Source organism: Adiantum capillus-veneris, chromosome 16 (genome assembly GCF_014529385.1).
Source record: "Adiantum capillus-veneris isolate H3 chromosome 16, ASM1452938v2, whole genome shotgun sequence".
NCBI classification, from domain to species: domain Eukaryota; kingdom Viridiplantae; phylum Streptophyta; class Polypodiopsida; order Polypodiales; family Pteridaceae; genus Adiantum; species Adiantum capillus-veneris.
In genome coordinates this window covers 150,103,163-150,123,654 of record NC_140946.1, presented here as the reverse complement: position 1 = coordinate 150,123,654, position 20,492 = coordinate 150,103,163, and the positions used below count along the sequence as shown (strand labels likewise).

Sequence of the window (20,492 nt, the reverse complement as noted above, 5' to 3'; positions counted from 1 at the left end):
GAGGAACACAATGTTGCTCAATTATGATTTATGGCAACAATACAACACGAACCTGGCTTACACCTCATCTTCCTTCAAAGATGACATATTACAGAGGTCAATTCCTCGCTATTCTAGATGATGGGTTCCTCCAACAAGCATGCTACATGGACACCTAGATGCCATAGCTCACAGGTGGCGATTGGTCAACTCATAGTAGCATCACACGGAATAGAGATTGAGATAGGCCGAGCTACCGAAACTCACAGAGAAGAGAGGGTCTATCGGGTATGGAGAGAGGAGGTGGAGAGTGAGGAGTACTTTGTTTATAAATATAGAGCATATAATGACATCCGAGGCTCTATTCACAAAAACACCCTACTCTCTGAGAGATCATGGACTCTAGAGATCACCGATTGTTTGGTCACTTCCTTCTAAAGATACAAAGTAGAGGTATTACTGTAAGTCTCGACAACAGCATCTATAGAAGAAAAACAGTCACAACTCACACTTTCGTCAATCAAGCAAAGAGGGGTCATTCGTGAGACAAGCTGAGAGAAGTGGTGGCCTCGGGCTATAGGATATTGTTCTCCGAGACTCCACCAAAAACAAATTCAAGAGATCTAGACCTGACACCGTCAAGCCGCTGAGGAGCGATGAACCCAAATGATGGCCGATCCATCAACGCTCATCCGGGCGGTCCTCTCATCGAGTCCATCCATGTATCATATCCTACATCCCCATAATGGAGCTAGTTAGTTGGATGCATTTGCTCATGATTGTACTACCTCAAGCATATAAACATTGCATATAACCCCTAGTGATAGAGTATCCCACACCCATGTACTCTAAATGGATACGCCCATTTACTCCACTACCAATGGTTTTTGGCCAAGACGGGCATAGGAGAGTGAGAGAAAACGTGCAATTCTTCTTTGCACCTCACCATCCCCAATGGTCACCATCACATTAACTTTGAATGAGAAAAATGTTCAAATGAGTATAATAAAGCTTGAAATGACTTGAAAGTGTATGTGTGCACGTGCATGTCTCTCTCTCTCTTCTCTCTCTCCCCCCATTAAAGTGTTTGGAAAAAATCATTTCTCTAGATATACAAATTTTCTTTTCGTGAATTTGCCAAGAGGAAAATTTAGAAAGCTAGAGTTATACTTCAAGTTTTAACACTTTTTATTACGGAATTTCTCCTTTTCCCCTTCCTCTCAATCGACATTTTTGAAATTGAAAAGGACACGATATTAAGCTGAGACACATTTTTTCCGAACACAAACCATTAACATGTTAAATGTGTTCTAATAATCAGTCAATTTATTACAACAAAAAAGTTTGCCTTCTTGAAGTCTTCACCTTGTTTCATTTTGTATCATTCTTCCTTTTCCGGTTGGAGGACACACATCGATGTACATCTAATTTGTCTCATAGGCCGGTTTCGCCCTTCTACAGACTTTTCAAATCTCTCTCTCTCTCTCTCTCAAAGATGTTTAAGAGTGGGCTGTTTTGAAGGCTTAGCGAACAAATGGAGCATATGCACTGTGGCAGTGTCCTGGGCTACGCTAGCAAGACAATGAAAGTAGCAAGCGGCTGTAGTGCTGACAAGCATGCAGAGGCCAAAATGTTGCAGGCGGCCCAAGGGGGGCACGCAAGAGGATGGGCGAGAACTGGGGCATGTAAGAGCAAGGAAGGAAGAGAGAGAGAGAGAGAGAGAGAGAGAGAGACACGTCCTTTCTGCCACAAGACCAATACTCTGATCACCAACTGCCACCATTGAGGATGACAAAAAGCAAGGAAATGGTGGCATATGAAATGAAGGAAGATGAAAGTGACAAAGATGCATATTAAACCTGCATGCATGCTTGCAAGTATCAATGATGAAACTCTTGAATTGCAAATAAACCCATGAAGAAACATAACTCATGTCCTTGGAATGGCAAACTCTGCACTCTAAGGCTACTAAGATAAATGATCATTTTATGCCTTACACCACCTTGGCAGTCAAAATTTTCGTCTTACAAATTGCCCGGTGATTGCAAGCTGAACAATAGAACGTAGTAGAGCTTATTGTTGGTGATCACTAATGGAGCAACTCTATTTCCTCTAGCCCACAGAAAATAAGCTTTTTAACATAAACAGGAAGAACCTGTCTTTTAATTCACCAGACCTGCCTAAAAGCGACTATATATAGAATCTGTGCACCGATTATCAAGCCAATAATCTATGCAGCAGACTCAAATTCAGTAGTGCCTCCAGCTTGTTGGCCACCAGACTTATCGTCTGCTCTCAATTGAGCAGATACGTCATCAATTGCAGCATTCAGTTGTGCTATTTTCTCGTTCAAGCTTCGTCGAGTCTTCTGCACACAAAGTACTTCATGAAGTCACTACTTGAATAAAAAGTGACGGCCATTAACTAAGTATACATGAAGTGCAAGAGATGTAACTTAAATAAATAGGTGGTGAAAACAGCAAAGACTGCTCAAACTTACTATCAAAGAAAGAATAAATGACCGTTGCAGATTTCAAATGTCTTTGAGAGAGAGAGAGAGAGAGAGAGAGAGAGAGAGAGAGAGAGAACACAGTTATGCGTTTTCATGGACACACGAGAGAGCTATAAATCATGTCTCACCTCAAGGCCTTCATCATCATCTAAGCCCTTGGGCAGCTTCCTTGCTGAATCCAGTTCTCTTTCAACAGCAGACAGTAGATTGTTTACCTGCTCAGAACTCTCTCTCTCTCTCTCTCTCTCTCCACAACTCCCCACCCCTCTCTCTCTCTCTCTCTCTCTCTCTCTCTCTCCACAACTCCCCACCCCTCTCTCTCTCTCTCTCTCTCCTCTCCCGACCCCCCCCCCCCCCCTTCTCTCTCCACCCCATCCTCCACGCCCCCTTTTCCTCTCTCTCTCTCTCTCTCTCTCTCTCTCTCAACCTAGTCGACAGTGTTTTGGTGGTCTCAACAGGCCTGTAGGTTGCGACCTCGCTCCACAGGCAGTTAAGAAGTGCATTTCCTGAACACATAAAAAGGTTCATCCGGCTGGGCCTGGCAACGGCGCTTTGGTGGTATCAACATTAGGTTGCAACCTTGCTCCACGCAATGGATTGAGGCTCTCGGCAGGATGTGGCCTCTGTAGGCTTGACTATAGCAGGTCCTCAGCAAAAAGTATGCAGAGAGGGCACACGAAGTTTTCAAAGGTTTCGTTTGGCATTTGCAAATCCAGCAGTGGTACCTCTCTACCTCCCCAAAGCATAGGGATGACTACCCCAAAGACCCCAACCAAAACACGACTGAGTTTTGCAACGGTGCTGGCAGCCCCTAGCAAACTCGATCGCATCACGCAACTTCAAGCAGCTCTCAATCAAGTCTTGGAAGAAAACTTTAAACTCAAATCTCACCTCAACAAATTAGAAGAACGATTCAATTCTATGGTTAACCTCACAACCGACAAGGTAAAGGAGGTTGAGGCTAAGATTAGCCAAGCTCACTCAACAACCATCGCCCAAGTGAAAACTTGTGTAACAAAGGAGCTCTGCGAACACAAATTTCAAGAAGATAATGCCCTCAAGGTCCACATCGGTGGGCTCCTCTCGCAATGGTGCACCGTTGAGGACACCCTTGAAGAGGCAATTACCAAACTCAACAACATTATTGAGCCAGTCAACATCAAGCCAGAGACCGTCGCTTGGATCAATGATACACATCAACATGTGCGTCCCAAGCATTGTGTCCTTACTTTCAATAACAAAGAGGAGCGGATGAAGCTTTTACGTCAATCCCGTCTCCTTAAAGGAACCAAGCTTTGGATTATTGAGGAGCTGACCATGAATCAACTTAAAATGAAAAAGGATGAGCTCAAGAAGATGTCTGAAGCCCGCAAAGAAGGTAAATGGGCAGTGTATCGAGGCGGTAAAGCTATCATCCACGAGTTTCGAACTTCAAAAGGGGCTCTTCCCCCAACTGCTCCCCCTTAAGTTTTTGTTTCTTTCTTTTATCCTCCCAATGGACCTCAGTCCTTAACCTATATGTATGTCATGTCTTCACGTATAAGCATGCTGCTGAAAAGTTTTGTATCCGGTCCCATGGGTCATATTTGATCTCCGTGGACGATAATACAATCTATCTATCTATCTATCTATCTCTCTCTCTATATATAAAAAACGCAGTTGTTTTTTGACCTAGTAGACAACAGTTCACTCTTTTTATCATAACTTCTTCATCCGAACTACGAATTTGGGTGATCTATAGCCTCAATCGAAGAGCACGAAGCCCCCTACGCATTGATGTAAAGACAGATTTTCAAAGTTATGAAAGGCGTTTCAATAGCATCATTTTTGAAGTGAACAGCTTCAGGAAAATCGACTCTCATCTCTCATTTTACATACAATGTCTTCCGGCACTCACTAGGGTTCTGCTTCTTCAACAAGGTCCACAACCATTGTGGAAAATGATCAAAAATCTCGGAAGTGTGGAGATAGCAACACAACTACCCAACCAATGACATCGGAAACCATGATCATGGCATACTTGGTATCATTACAAGAGACTGTAAACAAACAAGGCGAAGACTTACAAGCACTTGCAATGGAGAATGGCACACTAAGGGTACTTGTGGTTGAGAATGAGGATCTCAAGAGGACACTTGAGATGCAAACAACACGTTTGATGCAGCTTGAAGAGGAAGTCAAGAAATCTAAACGCTCTGTTGTGGACTTGAATGCTTTGAAGGAGCGGATGAGCAAAGTAGAGCATGACCATGTATTGAAAGAGGAGAAATTTGACACCATGAGCCGGGATGTATGCGACATGAAAAATGTATGCACAAACAAGACTTTGGCTGATGTATGTGGTAGCAATGTGGTTTCTAATTCCTCACTCATACAAGCTATGGCTCAAAGAAAGAATGTTGAAAATGTGGATCTGGTGGAGTTGAAGGAATGGGAGTGACGTTCCAAGAACATTGTTATCCATGAAATTCCCGAAGAGAAGTTAAAGACACCTCCTTCTCTTGCCATTGTTATCGAAGATTTCTTCAAAACCCACTTTGGCATGTACGAAGTTATGGTCTATGGAGCACATAGAGTGGGGAAGCAAGGAGCTCCTCGCTCGGGAGAACGGCCAATTGTATGCACCATGCCGGATGAGACCAAGCGAAAGATTATCCTTGATAATAGTTGGATCTATTTGAGAGATACAAAATGTTTTATATGTGAAGATCGCACCATTAAGCAACAAAATATGCGTCGCAAGGCATATCAAGAAAAGAATAAGAAAAACAAGGAGATCTCTCATGAAGAAAATGTGCCGAAAGAGGAAACAAGTCCCTCGAGCAAATAGGGATGCGTGACCTATGAGACCGAGTTACAACTGAAAATATGCTTTTGGAATTGTAATGGATACCCATGGAATGCGGAGGTTAACATTGATGAACTAACAAGCAAAGCCGATGTACTTCTTGTTGAAACTTCGGAGCATGATATACAAAGGATTAACGGCTTGGAGAATTACAATGTACAATAATTGATGTGGTCAAAGAATCTCAAGCAACGAAGAGGACAAGGAGGGATAGCGTGTATGGTTAAGAAAGGATGAAAGATTTTGTATCAATTGTAAACGATGACAAGTACAAACGTTATGTATGGCTGAAGATTATGACACCAAAAAGAGCACCCATTTTTGTAGCCGGTTATGTATGGCTGATCTCTATCCATGCAAGCATAAAAGGAGGAAGAGGATATTGCTTATTTCAAAGGTGAAGGTTGTTATTGTATTTGGGGATATGAATGCTCGCACAAAAACATTACAACATGATACTCAACAATTTGATATGCCATACATTTCAAGGGAGTTGAAGGAAGTTCACTTATATGATCGTACTTCAATGGATGAGAAAGAGTCGGATCACTATGGAAAGTTACTTTTATACAGGTGTAATAGCACGGGTATACTCATTGCCAATGGTGTATCTTTGTGGAGTAGAACCAATGGATTTACATGTAGAAAACATAATGGAGACAATGTAATTGCCTATGTACTACTCTCCGAAGCCATCATGTATCGCATTAAGAGTTTTATGTTTGGCCAATGGACCCCGGAATCCGACCATCGGATCTTATGTATTGACCTTTCATGTGGAGAAGCAACTAAGCATGATAATCTCAGCCAAAGGAAAGAGAAATTATCACTATGTATAGATTTCAAACGGGCACCAATATACATTGAAATGGTTGATCAAAAGTTATGGATGACAAAGCTTCAATATGATGCACCATTGGAAACTAAATGGGAAGCTTTCAAGAAAGTTATTTGTTCTTATGTCGAAGAATGCTTTGCCATAAAGCATCTCCATGGAATCAACAAAGATAGATCACGCAAAAGGTGGTTTGATAAAGAATGTCAAAATGCTCGAAAGTCCTTGATAAAGCTTGATGCAACTATGGACAAAGACAACTATCAAAGTCATTCGCATACATACAAGGCATTGATTCAAAAGAAGAGAAGAAGATGAGAAGTAAAGCAACAACTCTTTCAAGTCCAAAAAAAAGCACATGTATGTGGAAGATTTTGGAGAAACTTGAGGGACAAGAGGGTTGAGAATTTTGGTAGCTTGAGTCTTGTGGATATGTACACACATTGTAGGCAATTAAATGAGCAAGCAAATGCTAAAAAAATTGCCATTTTATGGTTCACTCCCATGTATGCCCTCTTTTTTTACTATTGAGGATGTATGCGGCGGGCTTGAAAAGTTGGCCACTCACAAAGCGAGAGATCTTCAAGGTATCAAGCCGGAGATGATTAATGGACGGGAGATTTTACCCGAGTAGATGTGTGATATGTTCAACCTTGCACTTCAACATGGTATGCCTTATGATTAAAGTACTAATTGGGTTAAGCCTTTGAATAAAGGAGGGGATGTAAAGAATATAAACAACTACCGGACTAATGATTGGGTCTCTTATAGCAAAGTTGTTTGAGTGCATAATGGAGATGAAATTCAGTGATTCGGCTGAAGAAAATAACAAGCGTGCAAAGGAACAAGCGGGTTTTCGTCGATACCATAGCACCATTGATCATCTTGTCACTCTTCGAATTCTCATGGAGGAAAGTCGGTTGAAAGACAAGCGATTGTATTGTTGTTTTGTGGACTTTAAGAAAGCCTTTGATATGATTCCACGTAACAATTTGTGGAGAAGGATGGAAGAACTCCAAGTGCCAAGTAAGTTTATGCTTGCGGTTTCTCAAATCTATGAGAAGATGATTTGTCAATTGCGCATGGGAAGAGAAATTTCAAAAAAAATTGTAAGCACTATTGGGGTTTAAACAAGGATGTCCGTTGTCACCAACTCTCTTTGGTCTATGCATAGATCAATTGGAACAAATGGAACTTGACTTTATGCAAGAAGAAGACATTGAAGAGGTCACTATTTGCAATGCGGTAATCATGCTTTACGTTGTATGCGGATGATGTAGTGCTTCTAGCACACACTTTAGAAGATACACAAAAGCTTATGGTTGTCCTTGAGAACTTTTGCTTGCATAGTGGGCTAATTGTGAATGAATCCAAAACAAAGGTTATGCATGTGAAAACCAACCATAAGGAGAGCCGATGCATTGTGTACAACAATGAGACACTTGAAGTTCTTGAGAGCTTTAAGAACCTTGGCCTTGAGGTTCCGTCCAATCACAAAGTGGCATGAATGTGCTATGCGTCGTTTGGAAGCGGGAAAGAGAGCATATTATGCATTTGAGAACATATGTAATGCGGGAAACATCAAGTGTTGGATTCTCAAGAAGTATCATTTTCATGCATTGGTGACACAGACTCTTCTTTATGGAGTTGAAGTGTGGGGCGGGAGCATCTCCAAGTCTACTTGAAAAGAGTTTGAGAATGTCCAAAAGCGTTTTCTTACAAACTTTCTCCAAGTTAAGACACAAACACCATATATGCTCCTACTTCTTGAGTCGGGATCTCTTCCAATTGAATTTATGGGCATGGAAAGGGTTGTGGAGTACATGATAAAGATGCGTCAAAACCCCTCACATCGACTTCCTACAATTGCATGGGAAGCAAGCAAAAAAGTTCAACGCATAAAAGCAAGATCTTGAGCACGGGATGGATGCAAGAGATAAAGAAGTGGTTTGGGAGATGGGATGCATTACACTTGCTACATGATGCTTCAATTGACTCCCAAGTGAATGAAGCTTTTCTACAACGCCAATGTATTACGGCTTGGGAGAAATCCGGTGGGTCACGCTTCATACAATACACCACCCATATTGCCACCAACTACAAAACTATGTTCTTCGCTGAAAGAGAAAACCGCAGTCACACTTTACATGCCATTGTCGGCGATAAGCACTATCGCAGCCATTCGACTTAGCTCCCATTTCCTTCGATGCGAGATAGGGCGTTGGGGCAATGGAGAAGAGTCAAATCGACTGTGCACATTATGCTCACTGCAAGTTCGAGAGTCGGAGTACCATACACTACTAGAGTGCTCAGCTTTTGGTCACATCCGAACTTGCTTCTCTCACATTTTCAGCCATAACTTAGACCTACACACTTTCCTCTCCCAGTCACAGGGTGGGCTCTCCATTGTGACTCTCATCACCACAATTTTGGAGCATCGAGTCACTCATCAGCCATACACATACTACATCACATGTAACTTTGGTCCCATAGGTCATTTTGACCTCCGAGGACGATAATAAAATCAGTCAATCTCTCTCTCTCTCTCTCTCTCTCTCTCTCTCTCTCTCTCTCTCTCTCTCTCTCTCGGGTGAACTCACTCAGTTCAAATACCAGTAAGTGTATTCGTAGAAGTGGAAGGTTGACCACCTATAACAAGCAAGCATCTAGCCTCCCAAATCATCCATAAAGTGATGGCAACCACAATAGCAAAAATCAGCTCGCAAGGGTGAGACTCAAAAGCATACATAGTATCTGGCAACATGTCAGAAACCAATTTCGGTGCACTGGAGTATCTCCCTCCCCCTCAAGAGTAAGGGGAACTATAACAGGCAACAAACCAAGCCCCAAGAGACAAAACATGTGCAAACGACCACTCGACATAGCAGGGCACAAACTGCATGCCAGACCATATGCACAGGTGGGCAAACCCAGAGGTAGTGACTAATGTTCTCATCTACAAATAGGGTGTAGCATAAGTAAATATGATCATAGACAACATTGCCAGCCCATGTCCCCACTAGCAAGCCAGCATGAACCATCAATCACATGAAGTAAGAGTATATGGCGGCTGATCCGCAGATCCCAAAGGAAGGACCAAAATCTTTACATGAGGGCGTGAGATAGACCAGCATCCAGCCAAGATTCCATTCGTGTCTTCCTACACTCCAAACTTTGCTGCTGCAATAGAGCAATGTCAATCTTTGCAATCCAAGTATGTATCCCTCTGCCCAGACCAAACTCATTAGCACTGAGCTGTGCATCCAAACAACGATGACGTGACCACTCAGCAAGAGATGCTGTAGACTCTCTGTCCCATCCAGCCCAATCGATACGAGTCCGCACCCTTACTGCCGCCCCTTTGAAATCCTGAACAGAGGGGCTCCCGATCAATGGCTGATGCTTAAATTCCGGGAGGGTCCCAGGTGGCTAAGAACAAGACCTGTCCTCATCTTCACCCAAATCATCTACAAGCGGGGTGAGCAGTGAGGAAAGAACAATGGAGCACCTATAAAGCTATAGCAGACTGAGTGAGGCCAGTAACTGGCATCCATCGCACCATATCTGGGAACCATGTGTGTCACATCATGATGCAAAAAGACTTTCCAAGTTTCATTGCCGGGAAGAAACCTCGAACAATGAGCTTAGAAATCAAGGCAAAACTTTGCGTCTCCCGATTAATAACCCCCAAGGCACCCTCAGCCAGTGTTTACTGTCTCAATCATCAACTCGAGTGATTACATGCAGGAAAAACGCGATTTAAGAGAAGAAAATAAGAGAGGGACCAACTGGGAAGTGTGCACGCGTGCAAGCTCACTCACGGGAGCACACACACTAGGTTCACGTTTTCTTTGTGAATCAAGAGAAACAGAAATTCATGCTCAAATTTATCGTTGAAGGGACCTTCATTGATAATTTCATCTTTTGTCATGGAGCATGCTTATAGGTGGTAGATGGTCAAACTCCAATGTCACCTTCACCTTCTGAGTTCGTATGTGACAACAAGTACTCAGGTAAATAGGAGGAGGATTGGGGGGGGGGGGGGGGGGGGGGGGGGGGGGGGGGGGGGTTTGGTTTGGTTGCTAAACTATGATACAGTTAAAAACAAATACACTGCATACTTACAATAGATTCAAAGCTTAAATCATGTTGTTCTCAACCTTTATCAAATCACTGCATGCTCAGTCACCAACACCTACTTGTGGGGCAAACAGATAGCCGAGGGCACCAAAAACTACTCCACCAAGAACGAATCCAGTGACAAAGTCACCAGCTCCACCACCTTTCCCGTCACTGCAAACCATAGGGGAGGTGATGCAGTTATAAAGAGCTTGCAAAAGTGAAGCACATCTACCAAAAAGCTCACCTATACTTTGCTTGAACAAGAAGCTGACACTTTTGCTGGAGGCCCTGTTTTACGAAGAGAATTCTCTCATTCTTTGGAAGCCATAACTTTGATTTCGGCAAATTACTGACTAATGCTTGCTTAATGGGTACACAATTGCCTGTAATTGTGCCTGTCCCGTACAAAGAATAAGACCACCATTATAAAATATATGAGCTTTATTGTGTGATATATGACCACCTCTGATAGAAGACATATAACTAAGAGTGAGCGTGAAAACCACCCTCTTCTCAAAAACAAGGACAGCACAATGAGGCTTATCAATATCCTTTTTTTATAAACCAAGAGTTATCTTAACGCAAGAGTTAGCATAAAAGCCATTTCCATAAGAGATCTTAATGCAAGATCTAGAGGTCATTATTTGGCTCACAAGACAATTTCTAGGAGCAAACATGCAGCCGGTGACAAGCATTGCGAAAGCAGTCACTATGGAGTCCCTACACCTCACACACTACGCAACTGGACCCAGGGAGTTAGAAGCAGAATGTATCAAAGAAATAATAACCTCTCTAGCATTTGTAATAAATTATTCATTCGGGGTATCAGTTAAAAAGTTTCCATCTTTTTTCCAGTGCAATTAACTACCTCCCGAAGTACACTAAAGTAGACATGACTAAAATGTTTGTCTGATCAAAACATATTAACATCTCTAGCATGTGTAACTACATCTTTCATTAGGGTATCAGTTTAGCTAAATTCGAATTGTTTGTTAGTCAATGCCATTAACAACCTCCCCGAGTACAGTAATGAAACAGACAAGGATAGGATTGTTTGGTCCCATAGGTTATTTCAACCTCCCGAGGAGGTTAACGACTCTACGAGGACAAATATCCGACAGAGAGGGAGATCGCCAAAAGCGGCCTTAACATTGAAAAAGGCTATGAGGGCTACAGCTAGACCTGACAGACATCAGACGCAGAAATGCGAGAAGATTGATGCAGGTCAGGGGCATATCTCCCTAACATAAGTATAAAGGGAGACAATGCCACTAGTCCATGATGTGGCGGTTTGTCATGAGGAAGTTGAAAATGTAGCTGATGAAGTGGTGAAAGGTAACTAGCAGCAGTCCACTAAAGACATGACAGATGCAGAGAGTGTGTCAAGCTGTCAACTTACGTGTCAGCCAGTGTCACAAACTACTGACGTGTCAAGCCACTGAAGACCTGGCAGGTTGGGGCTTCCCAGACTCAACCCTAGCCGACCTGCAGATTCCGGCCAAGGGGCCTAAACCCTAAGAGAAGAAGCAGCACAAGAAGTAGAAGCAACAGAAGAAGTGTTCACTAACTTACATATCCTTGTCGAGTGGGCCTAATAACAAAAGAGTTATTACCAACTTATGGGACCCCGTCCGATGGGCCCAAGTGCCTAAAAACATTAAAATAAGGCAGGACTCACACACAAAGGACTATGCAGCCAGCTGATGATGTGGCAGGCCTGTACAAACATCTCGTGAATCGTGCTGACATGTTGACGTGGCAGACTGTACAGCAGTCCACGTTTTGCGCTCCAATTGACGACATGGCAGCAGTACAGAAATTATGCTCGCAGCTTTGGGCTAGATGCTTTTAGATTTACCACTTTTCATGTAAACGGCTTTTGGGCCTAGGGCCAACAGGCCTGGAACGCCGGAACGGAGATTCTGGCAGGGCTTGAATGCTTGGAACGGCCCGGAACGTCTTGGCGTTCCAGATGACACACTAGTACCAGACAGTCGGAATGGGCAGAAATGGGCATAGAGCTCCAATTGTTAGAAATGGGCAACTTTCTAACAGGCAAAACCGGGCAGAATTTTAAAAATTGGAGGCTTTGCAAACTTACATAGCCCTTATAAAATGCACCCCCCTCACCCCTTTCCTTCACAATTGCAACAAGGCTCTCTTGCTCCCTTGCTCTCAAGCTCTACCCTTGCTCTCAAGGCTCAAGCTCTACGGTCTACCTTGGTCTCAAGGAGTGAAGCCTCTCTCTCGAGCTCTCTCTCTCAAACCCTCAAGGCTCAAGCTCTCTCTCTTTCTCGGATAATCCATACCCCCTCTGTTCATGCGGGCAACACTCAAAAGCCAAAGGAATGGTCGTGGTGGGATGAAGTGACTTAGGAGGGCACCTTGTTGACGGCGGGAGGTGCTCGTGCATGGGCATGCAAGCTATGCTCTTACACGCGGAAAGGGGGGCATGACAAAGTGAGGGCACACTTTCTTCGAGTGCCGGGACATGAGGTGAGGTTTTGCTATCACAAGACGAGAACCACGTGCCAATAGAAAAGAGCAAACTGAACAGGCTTTTAGCACTTCAATAACAACTGAACTGAGAGAGAGAGAGAGAGAGAGAGAGAGAGTGGCGAAATTCCACCCCAGAGAGAATTGGCCCCAAACCTTGGCGCCCCTTTCGATATTTCTTTATATTGCATCAGCACAGTACAAGCCGGTACTCCAGACTCTGCACCTTCTCCAGGAAGCATGCCCGAGAATGGGCCCATGGCCTCATATTTAAAGGCCCTGGGCCCCAAAAGAAATTTACATGAAAAGCCTTCAAACTCAAAAGCTTCTGGTGCAAAAGCAATGCCAAAAAGCTACCAGCGTAAATCACGGAATTCCGTACAACTGCCATGTTAGCATGTCAACACAATTTTGAGAAATCCGTACAGTCTGCCACGTCAGCAATAAGCGCAAAATCCGGATTGTCCGTACAGATTTGCCACGTTATTAGTTGCTTCTGCATCTTATGTTGGTTCTGCTTCTTCTTATGTTGCTTCTTCTAGGGTTGAGGCCCCTTGGGCGAGATCTGCAAGTTGGCTTCGTTCTTCAGGGCTTGACATGTCAACAGTTTGTGACATACCCCCTTCTTGAAAGAAAGTAATCGTCCGCGATTACAGCATATCTGTAAAACAACTCAAGTTGGCTCAAAAATTTTCCAAGGGACATTCCGAGGGACAATCCGAGGGTAAATCGGTTTGCTCTTTTTTTTGGTTAAGGAGTCGGCTTCTCCTTTCGGCTCTTTTTGATCAAGGAGTTGACTTCTGCTCTTGGCTCTTTTGATTAAGGAGTTGGCTTCTGCTCTCGTCCAAGTTGGCACTCTTGATGTAACAAACTTGGACACTCCAAGTCAAGTCGAGAATCTACCGCGACACCACAAATAATCACTTCAAAACAGTTCACAGTTCATAGTTGATTCGACACTGGACCGGCAAAGTTCCGTGCCTAGAGTTATTGGCCCCAAAGACTGGCGCCCCTTTCGGTATTTCTTTTTGTATTAATCTGTGTTCAAAGTACAAGAGAGTAGACAAGCGCTCACTCTCAAACTCTGCGTCCAGATGCCCTGAGTTGTGAGACCCTGCCCTCGTATTTAAATGTTTACAAGGGATGCTAAAAGCAGAGACCAAAAGCTGAAAATCAAAAGCTCCTTAGAAGTTAAAGCACCTCCAATTTTCCTCTCACAAGGCTTATTGGTAAAATAAAGCAAAAGCTTTTTCTCTCTTGCAAACTGCGTAGCTTAAATCTGCCCAAGAGCTGTCGTAGACTTCGCCAAAAGCGCTGCAAAAGGCGGGTGTCTGTACAGCTTGCCTCGTGTCACTAGCGCGTGAAAAAACGCCACAAATTCCGTCAACCAGATACGTCACCATTTGCCAGACTTTCCGGGGGGGAGGGGGGTCCATTGCCAAGAGGGGAAGTGTACTGGGCAACCACGTCACCAATTTGTGACATACCCCCCTCTTGAAAGCATTGTAATCGCCCTCGATTACGCCTGCAAAACAGACAGAAGCCATAAACTGTCTTAGGAGACATTGACTGTTAGTAAGGATGCACTAGGAACACAAATCTAGCACATGTACCAATCGACAATCACATCACAGGACATTACATGCAAACATAGTTGCCACGGAGTTTGGAAACGTTTCGTTTGAAACAAGTTTCAGAAGTTTCGAAACGGTTTCGTCCGAGAAAGAAACGCCAAAACAAAAGTTTCGTGCAAACTAAGAAATGTACGTAGGTTTAAGTGGTATAAGCTGAGATCTATGTTTTAAGCATTACCTTTACAATTAAACATGAAAAAGAGGGAGAATAGGACTAACTTTCATCATTAGAAGCAAGACGGACGCTACATTCATGACATTGAGGATTTCATGACCGAAACGAAGAACAAGAGGCTTCAAGGTTTACATGTAACATGAGCTCTACGAGCAACAAATCAAACAGGATCAACTGTCAAATTCTCCTCTTCCTCCCCTACCTCCTCCTCCTCCTCCTCATCCTCATTTTCTGAATCCTCATTATCATTGGTTGAAGATTCATGAAAGGCCTCTTGCGTTGCAACACTAGTAGTAGCTGTTTGAGATCGTGTAATATGAGTAGGGAAGCTCCTCGTGCGAAAACTTACGAGCCTTGACTTTACCTTTGAACCGTCCAAACTCATATAGAAACGTTTCTGAAACGTTTCGTACGTTTCATGAGTGAAGAAACGCGTTTCTTGGCAACTATGCATGCAAATCACATTCAACATTCATTCGGATCTCAGACCATGATTTATCGGCGATGCAATTAGCAATTGCATCTAGATCCGCTCAAAAATTCATAGATGCCCGATTGACTAATCCCTATTGCAACCATGTCTATCGAGATCATTCAGACCAAAATGATGCAGTCATTTCGTCTATCAGTTCCTGCACTTAAAACAAGTCAAGAACAAATCAATTTCATATTCAGGAATTCCATTTCATAAAGTCATACAGCAGAATACTGTCAGTCTTGGCCAAAAGAAGTATCTCTCTACCCCTTTCAAGGTGGTAGCAATGCCGCGGTGGCCCGTAAAAGGCGGACAGTGGCATTCGGTCATAACCTTTTCCCTCAAGAGAGGGCCGACACGCGACACGGAGTGGCGGAATTCCACCCCAGAGAGTATTGGCCCCAAACCTTGGCGCCCCTTTCCGTATTTCTTTATATTGCATCAACACTGTACAAGCTGGTACTCCAGACTCTGCACCTTCTCCGGAAAGAATGCCAGAGAATGAGCCCTAACCTCATATTTAAAGGCCCTTGGCCTGAAAAGTAGTTACAGTGAAAAGCCTTCAAAACTCAAAAGCTTCTAGTCCAAAAGCAATGCCAAAAAGCTGCCAACGTAAAAAACGGAAATCCGTACAGTCCTGCCACGTCAGCATTGCCAGCTAAAAAGCGAAAATCCGTACAGTTATGCCACGTCAGCAATCAGCGGAATTTCTGGAACCTCCGTACAACTGCCACATCATCAGGTTTTGTCGCAAGCCTTTGTGGGTCCTGCTTTATTTTAATTCCTCGATGTCTCTTGGGGCCCCATCGAACGGGATCCCCATAAGTTGGTAGGACTTCTTCTTCTGTTACTTGTTCTTCTTAAGGTTTAGGCCCCTCGACCGGCATCTGCAAGTTGGCTCCATTCTTCACGGCTTTGACACATCATTAGTTTGTGACATCTCCCCTTCTTGAAAGAGAGTAATCGTCCACGATTATAGCATATCTGCAAAACAATTCAAGTTAGCTCAAAAATTTCCGAGGGTCATTCCGAGGGACATTCCGAGGGACAATCAATTTTCTCTTTTTGTTAAGGAGTTAGCTTCTCCTTTCGGCTCTTTTGATCAAGGAGTTAGCTTCTACTTTCGTTCATATCGGAATTCTTGATATTCCGGTGTAGTAAAATTAGCCATCTGTTAGCTGCAACGGAATGAATGTTTGCGCTTTGCTCAAGATGAGTGCTCCAAATTGTGCTCAAGGTTCCTTTTCTTCTTATGGAAGGGAGATTGAGCACAGTTCGGAGCACTCATCTTGAGCAAAGCGCAAACATTCATTCCGCTGCACCTAACATTGGTATCAGAGCTTTGGCAGTGTTCTATATCACTCAAGTAAAGAACCACAAGAATCACAAGAATTCTTTTTCCTTGTTGAGGTCGCACGAACCCAAGTTCGCTTGGGCGTGTTGATTCCTAATCGTGTTTTTAAAGAGTGACAGGAATCCCAAGAAAGAAGGGCTTGTCCAGCCTCCCCTTGTGTCTCTTTTCACTCATGAGAGCGGACCGTGCACTTAGCGGCCGGCCAATCGACGTGAGGTGGGAAAAGCAACCTTGGTGTGAGCGATGTTAGGTGCAGCGGAACGAATGTTTGAACTTTGCTCAAGATGAGTGCTCCGAATTGTGCTCAAGGTTCCTTTTACTTACCAAAGGGAGAGCCTTCCGTTCCTTTAGTGAGAGAGTGCAATGGACACAAACAAAGTAAATGGACACAGTGAATGGAAGTGCATGAGATTGAGAGAGAGAGAGAGAGAATACGACACCGGAGACGTTGTAAAACCCTCCTCCAAGGGCCCCACTCTCTATGGCGAGAGCGGTCTACTTATGATTGCACAAATCTCTACAATGCTTGGACTTGTCGACGACGATGAGAACGACGACGAGACGGGCTGAAAACTGAAAACGCTAAGGGCTGAAATCTGCAAATCTTGTATCTACTAAATTCTGACTCTATGTCGATGACGATGACGATGACGATGTCGATGGCGACGATGCGATGACGACGCGCTGAAAACGCAGATGCTGAAATCTGCGTTTTCCGGGCTGAAACTGTAAACCTTGCGGAAACTGACCGTGCAGCGAAGAACTGTTGCGGGAAGGTGAGATCTGCGACTAGTCCAAAACACTGATTTGGGGGCTGTTTTCTGTGGGTCTTTGACGCTGAAAATCTGCAAGTTTAGGGCTGAAAACTGAAAACGCTGATGCTTCTTGGTGTTTCGTCGCGGTAAATCTGCAAAACGCTGGGGCTGATCTGCAAATCAAAAATGCTAGGACTGAAAATGGTTCTGCTGTCGCCGGTTGTTCTGCAAATGCAAAACGCTAGGCTGATCTGCTTCTTGCTATCGCCAGGAATCAGCAAGATCCAAAAACGCTGGCTGATCTAGTCCAAAATGCTAGGTTGATGCTGTGGAGCAAAAACGCTAGGCCTCTTGGGGGTTCTGTTGAGAAGTTGCATGTTGAGCGTGTGCGCCTGTTGCCTCTTCTGCCAATTAGTGCTAGTCTAGGTTTGCTTATATACAAACTTACTCGATTTGCCCTACCTCCTTTCCAACAAAAGTCACTTAAAAATAATAAGTGAAAAATGTCAAAAATAGGAAAAATAGGCCTATGCACTATAAAAATGCTACTGATGAAATCTGACTGGAATCTGATGGTCATGCTATGTGCAACCAAAGGATATGCATCTACACTAAGTGACTGGGCATGCACAGTCTACGAATAGACTCACAAAAGTGCCAGATCACTTCTAAATCTAGAATGACTGGACTGACTGAACCCTGTTATGCTGCAGCTTGTCCACGGACACATAGGGTTGGATGTGTCACGTGACACCATCACACCCAGACCGTACTGATCTTCCACAGGTATCTTGATGCACTAAAATTACATACCCAAGCAATCTCATCCAATTAGGAATATTCAGTAGTTGGCACATCACAACGCAACACAAATGCTTATATATGCATGTTACAAGACACAACAAACAGCGTCGTTGAGCACTCCCCGAGACAAACGGTCTGCGGTATGAAGCTACTCAACGACTACCTCATCACTCCCCCCGCAAATAACCTAGAAAGGTCCGGGCTATGAGCTCAGAGGACTGTACAACCAAACGCTCCCCAAACCGCAGTCTGCGTCGCTTGAAGGTTCAAGCATACAACCAAATGCTCCCAAGGCATGGGCCTGCGTCGTTCGGAGGTTTTCTACCATACACGGAATGCTCCCCAAGCATCGGCTTGCGTCGTTCCGAGGTTCAAACAATACCAAAACAATATTTCTCACTTCTCCACCCGGGAGTAAAATCACCAATCATTGAAACCAGTATTAAAACCAGAGTCAACAATTCAAATCGGCACCAAGACAGGTTCAAAACAGATACCATCCATTTCAAACAAATTCCAAACAAGATCACCAAACAAGTTCTCAAACAGATGTCAAACTTAAAAAGCAATCTCGACATCAGTCGAGCTCAAAAAGTCGACTGACTTTCCATCCTGAAACCTGCACCAAAATATTAGGGTTAGGCTCATTCCATAGGGTCGTAGCCAAGCACAGCATGGTCCATCAGCTCTTGGACAAACAGTGTTTCTTTGGTGACGATGGTAGTCCCAAGATAGCAATCCCACTGGACCTCCAAGGTCATCTGCTCGTGAAGAGACATCTACTAGGAGATGTCAAGAAATTTCGAGTTATAATCTTCTAGGGTTTTCATGGCAAGCATTTCAGAATACCCCACTCTGCCAGAAGTTGCACAAGATGTCAGAAACCATATAACTTCAGATAAAAATTTTCTTGAAAGCTTGCCACGTCCTTGGAAGTGTGCGGCTTGGTAGCTATAGACACCAACATCTGCATGGCACTGCTTTTGAGAAAAACACTGACTCGAAACAAATCTTGGATCCTTCTCTTGCAAGTGATCTTTATGGCTTATGCCCTGTAAGACATGCGCGGTGAAGACGAGAGTGCGTCCGATGCGCAATGAAGGGTGGGGAGTGGCTAATAAGTCCGGGGTCGGAGCACGAACCTAAAATTTCCACTGAACTTTGGAAGTGCGATCTTGCTCTGTCTGCTCTTTGGTAGGACCGGTATGCTTTCAGAAAAGCACACCGGTCGGAACACGAACCTAAAATTTCCACTGAACTTTGGAAGTGCGATATTGCTCTGTCTACTGTTTGGTAGGACCGGTATGCTTTCAAAAAAGCACAGGCCTAATGCTCTGATACCAATGTCACAAGACGGGCACCACGTGCCAATAGAATAGAACAGATTGAACAGACTTTTAGCAATAACAACTGAACTGAAAGAGAGAGACGACACGCGACAGGGAGTGGCAAAATTCCACCCCAGAGAGTATTGGCCCCAAACCTTGGCGCCCCTTTCGATATTTCTTTATATTGCATCAACACTGTACAAGCCGGTACTCCAGACTCTGCACCTTCTTCGGGAAGCATGCAAGAGGATGAGCCCTAACCTCATATTTAAAGGCCCTTGGCTTAAAAAGCAATTACAATGAAAAGCCTTCAAAACTCAAAAGCTTCTGGTCCAAAAGCAATGGCAAAAAGCTGCCAGCGTAAAAAGCGGAATCCGTACAGTTCTACCACGTCAACAGTCAGCGGAATTTTCGGAACCTCCGTACAACTGCCACATCATCAGATTTTGTCGCAAGCCTTTGTGGGTCATGCTTTATTTTAATTCCTTGATGTCTCTTGGGGTCCCATCGGACGGGGTCCACATAAGTTGGTAGGACTTCTTCTTCTGTTACTTGTTCTTCTTAGGGTTTAGGCCCCTCGGCCGGCATCTGCAAGTTGGCTCCATTCTTCAGGGCTTTGACACGTCAGCAGTTTGTGACATAGGAAGTCCCCCTTTTGCTCAATCCTCGGAAAAGAGGATAAGTACCACCAAAAAGAAATCTCACACCACCTAGAGTAAAATTGCTTCCTCTATGATTGAATCGCAAAACGTGAATCTCATAGAACTCGAGAGCCAAAGAGGATCACACCATCGGTAAACTCGAACTGCTAAGGATCGGAAGACTAGAAAGGTCATCACTTGATTATCATGTTTGTCAAAGAAGTTGTCGGGGTCCTACACCACTCACCTACTCAAGTAAGCACCCCGAGATCAAACCATATGTCCCCCGGTTCTGACACTAGAACTCTAATACCATGTCAAAAATTGGCAGCCTGAGCGCACTCTGCAAGACACCTCAGCAAGAGAGGGCGCCAAAAATCAATTTGGGGAAGAGAGGAGGCTGATCTTGACTCATTAAGTGACTACTGTGTGTGTGAGTAGTGGGTGCAATTGATCACAGTAATGGAAAGCTTGCCTTCTCCTCTGTCTTATGTAGCACGATGATTCTGCTCTCGTGCATCTCTCTCCCCTTTT

General features: G+C 44.0%; 1 protein-coding gene across 3 annotated transcripts in view; it reads right to left on the bottom strand.

The window, feature by feature from the left end:
- Positions 1-1,855: 1,855 nt before the first annotated feature.
- LOC147440061 (uncharacterized) overlaps positions 1,856-20,492 on the bottom strand; it is a 44,900-nt gene continuing 26,263 nt past the window's right edge. For 2 of the 3 annotated variants that reach the window (XM_086485743.1, XM_086485741.1), the window contains exons 2-5: positions 10,541-10,691; positions 10,374-10,467; positions 2,620-2,706; positions 1,856-2,347 (exon numbers count right to left, since the gene is read on the bottom strand). In XM_086485743.1, coding sequence (XP_086341869.1) covers positions 2,210-2,347; positions 2,620-2,706; positions 10,374-10,467; positions 10,541-10,691 — 470 coding nt within the window. In that variant the 3' untranslated portion in view covers positions 1,856-2,209. The remainder of the gene's footprint in view (positions 2,348-2,619; positions 2,707-10,373; positions 10,468-10,540; positions 10,692-20,492) is intronic. The other variant, XM_086485742.1, reaches the window with a different exon arrangement.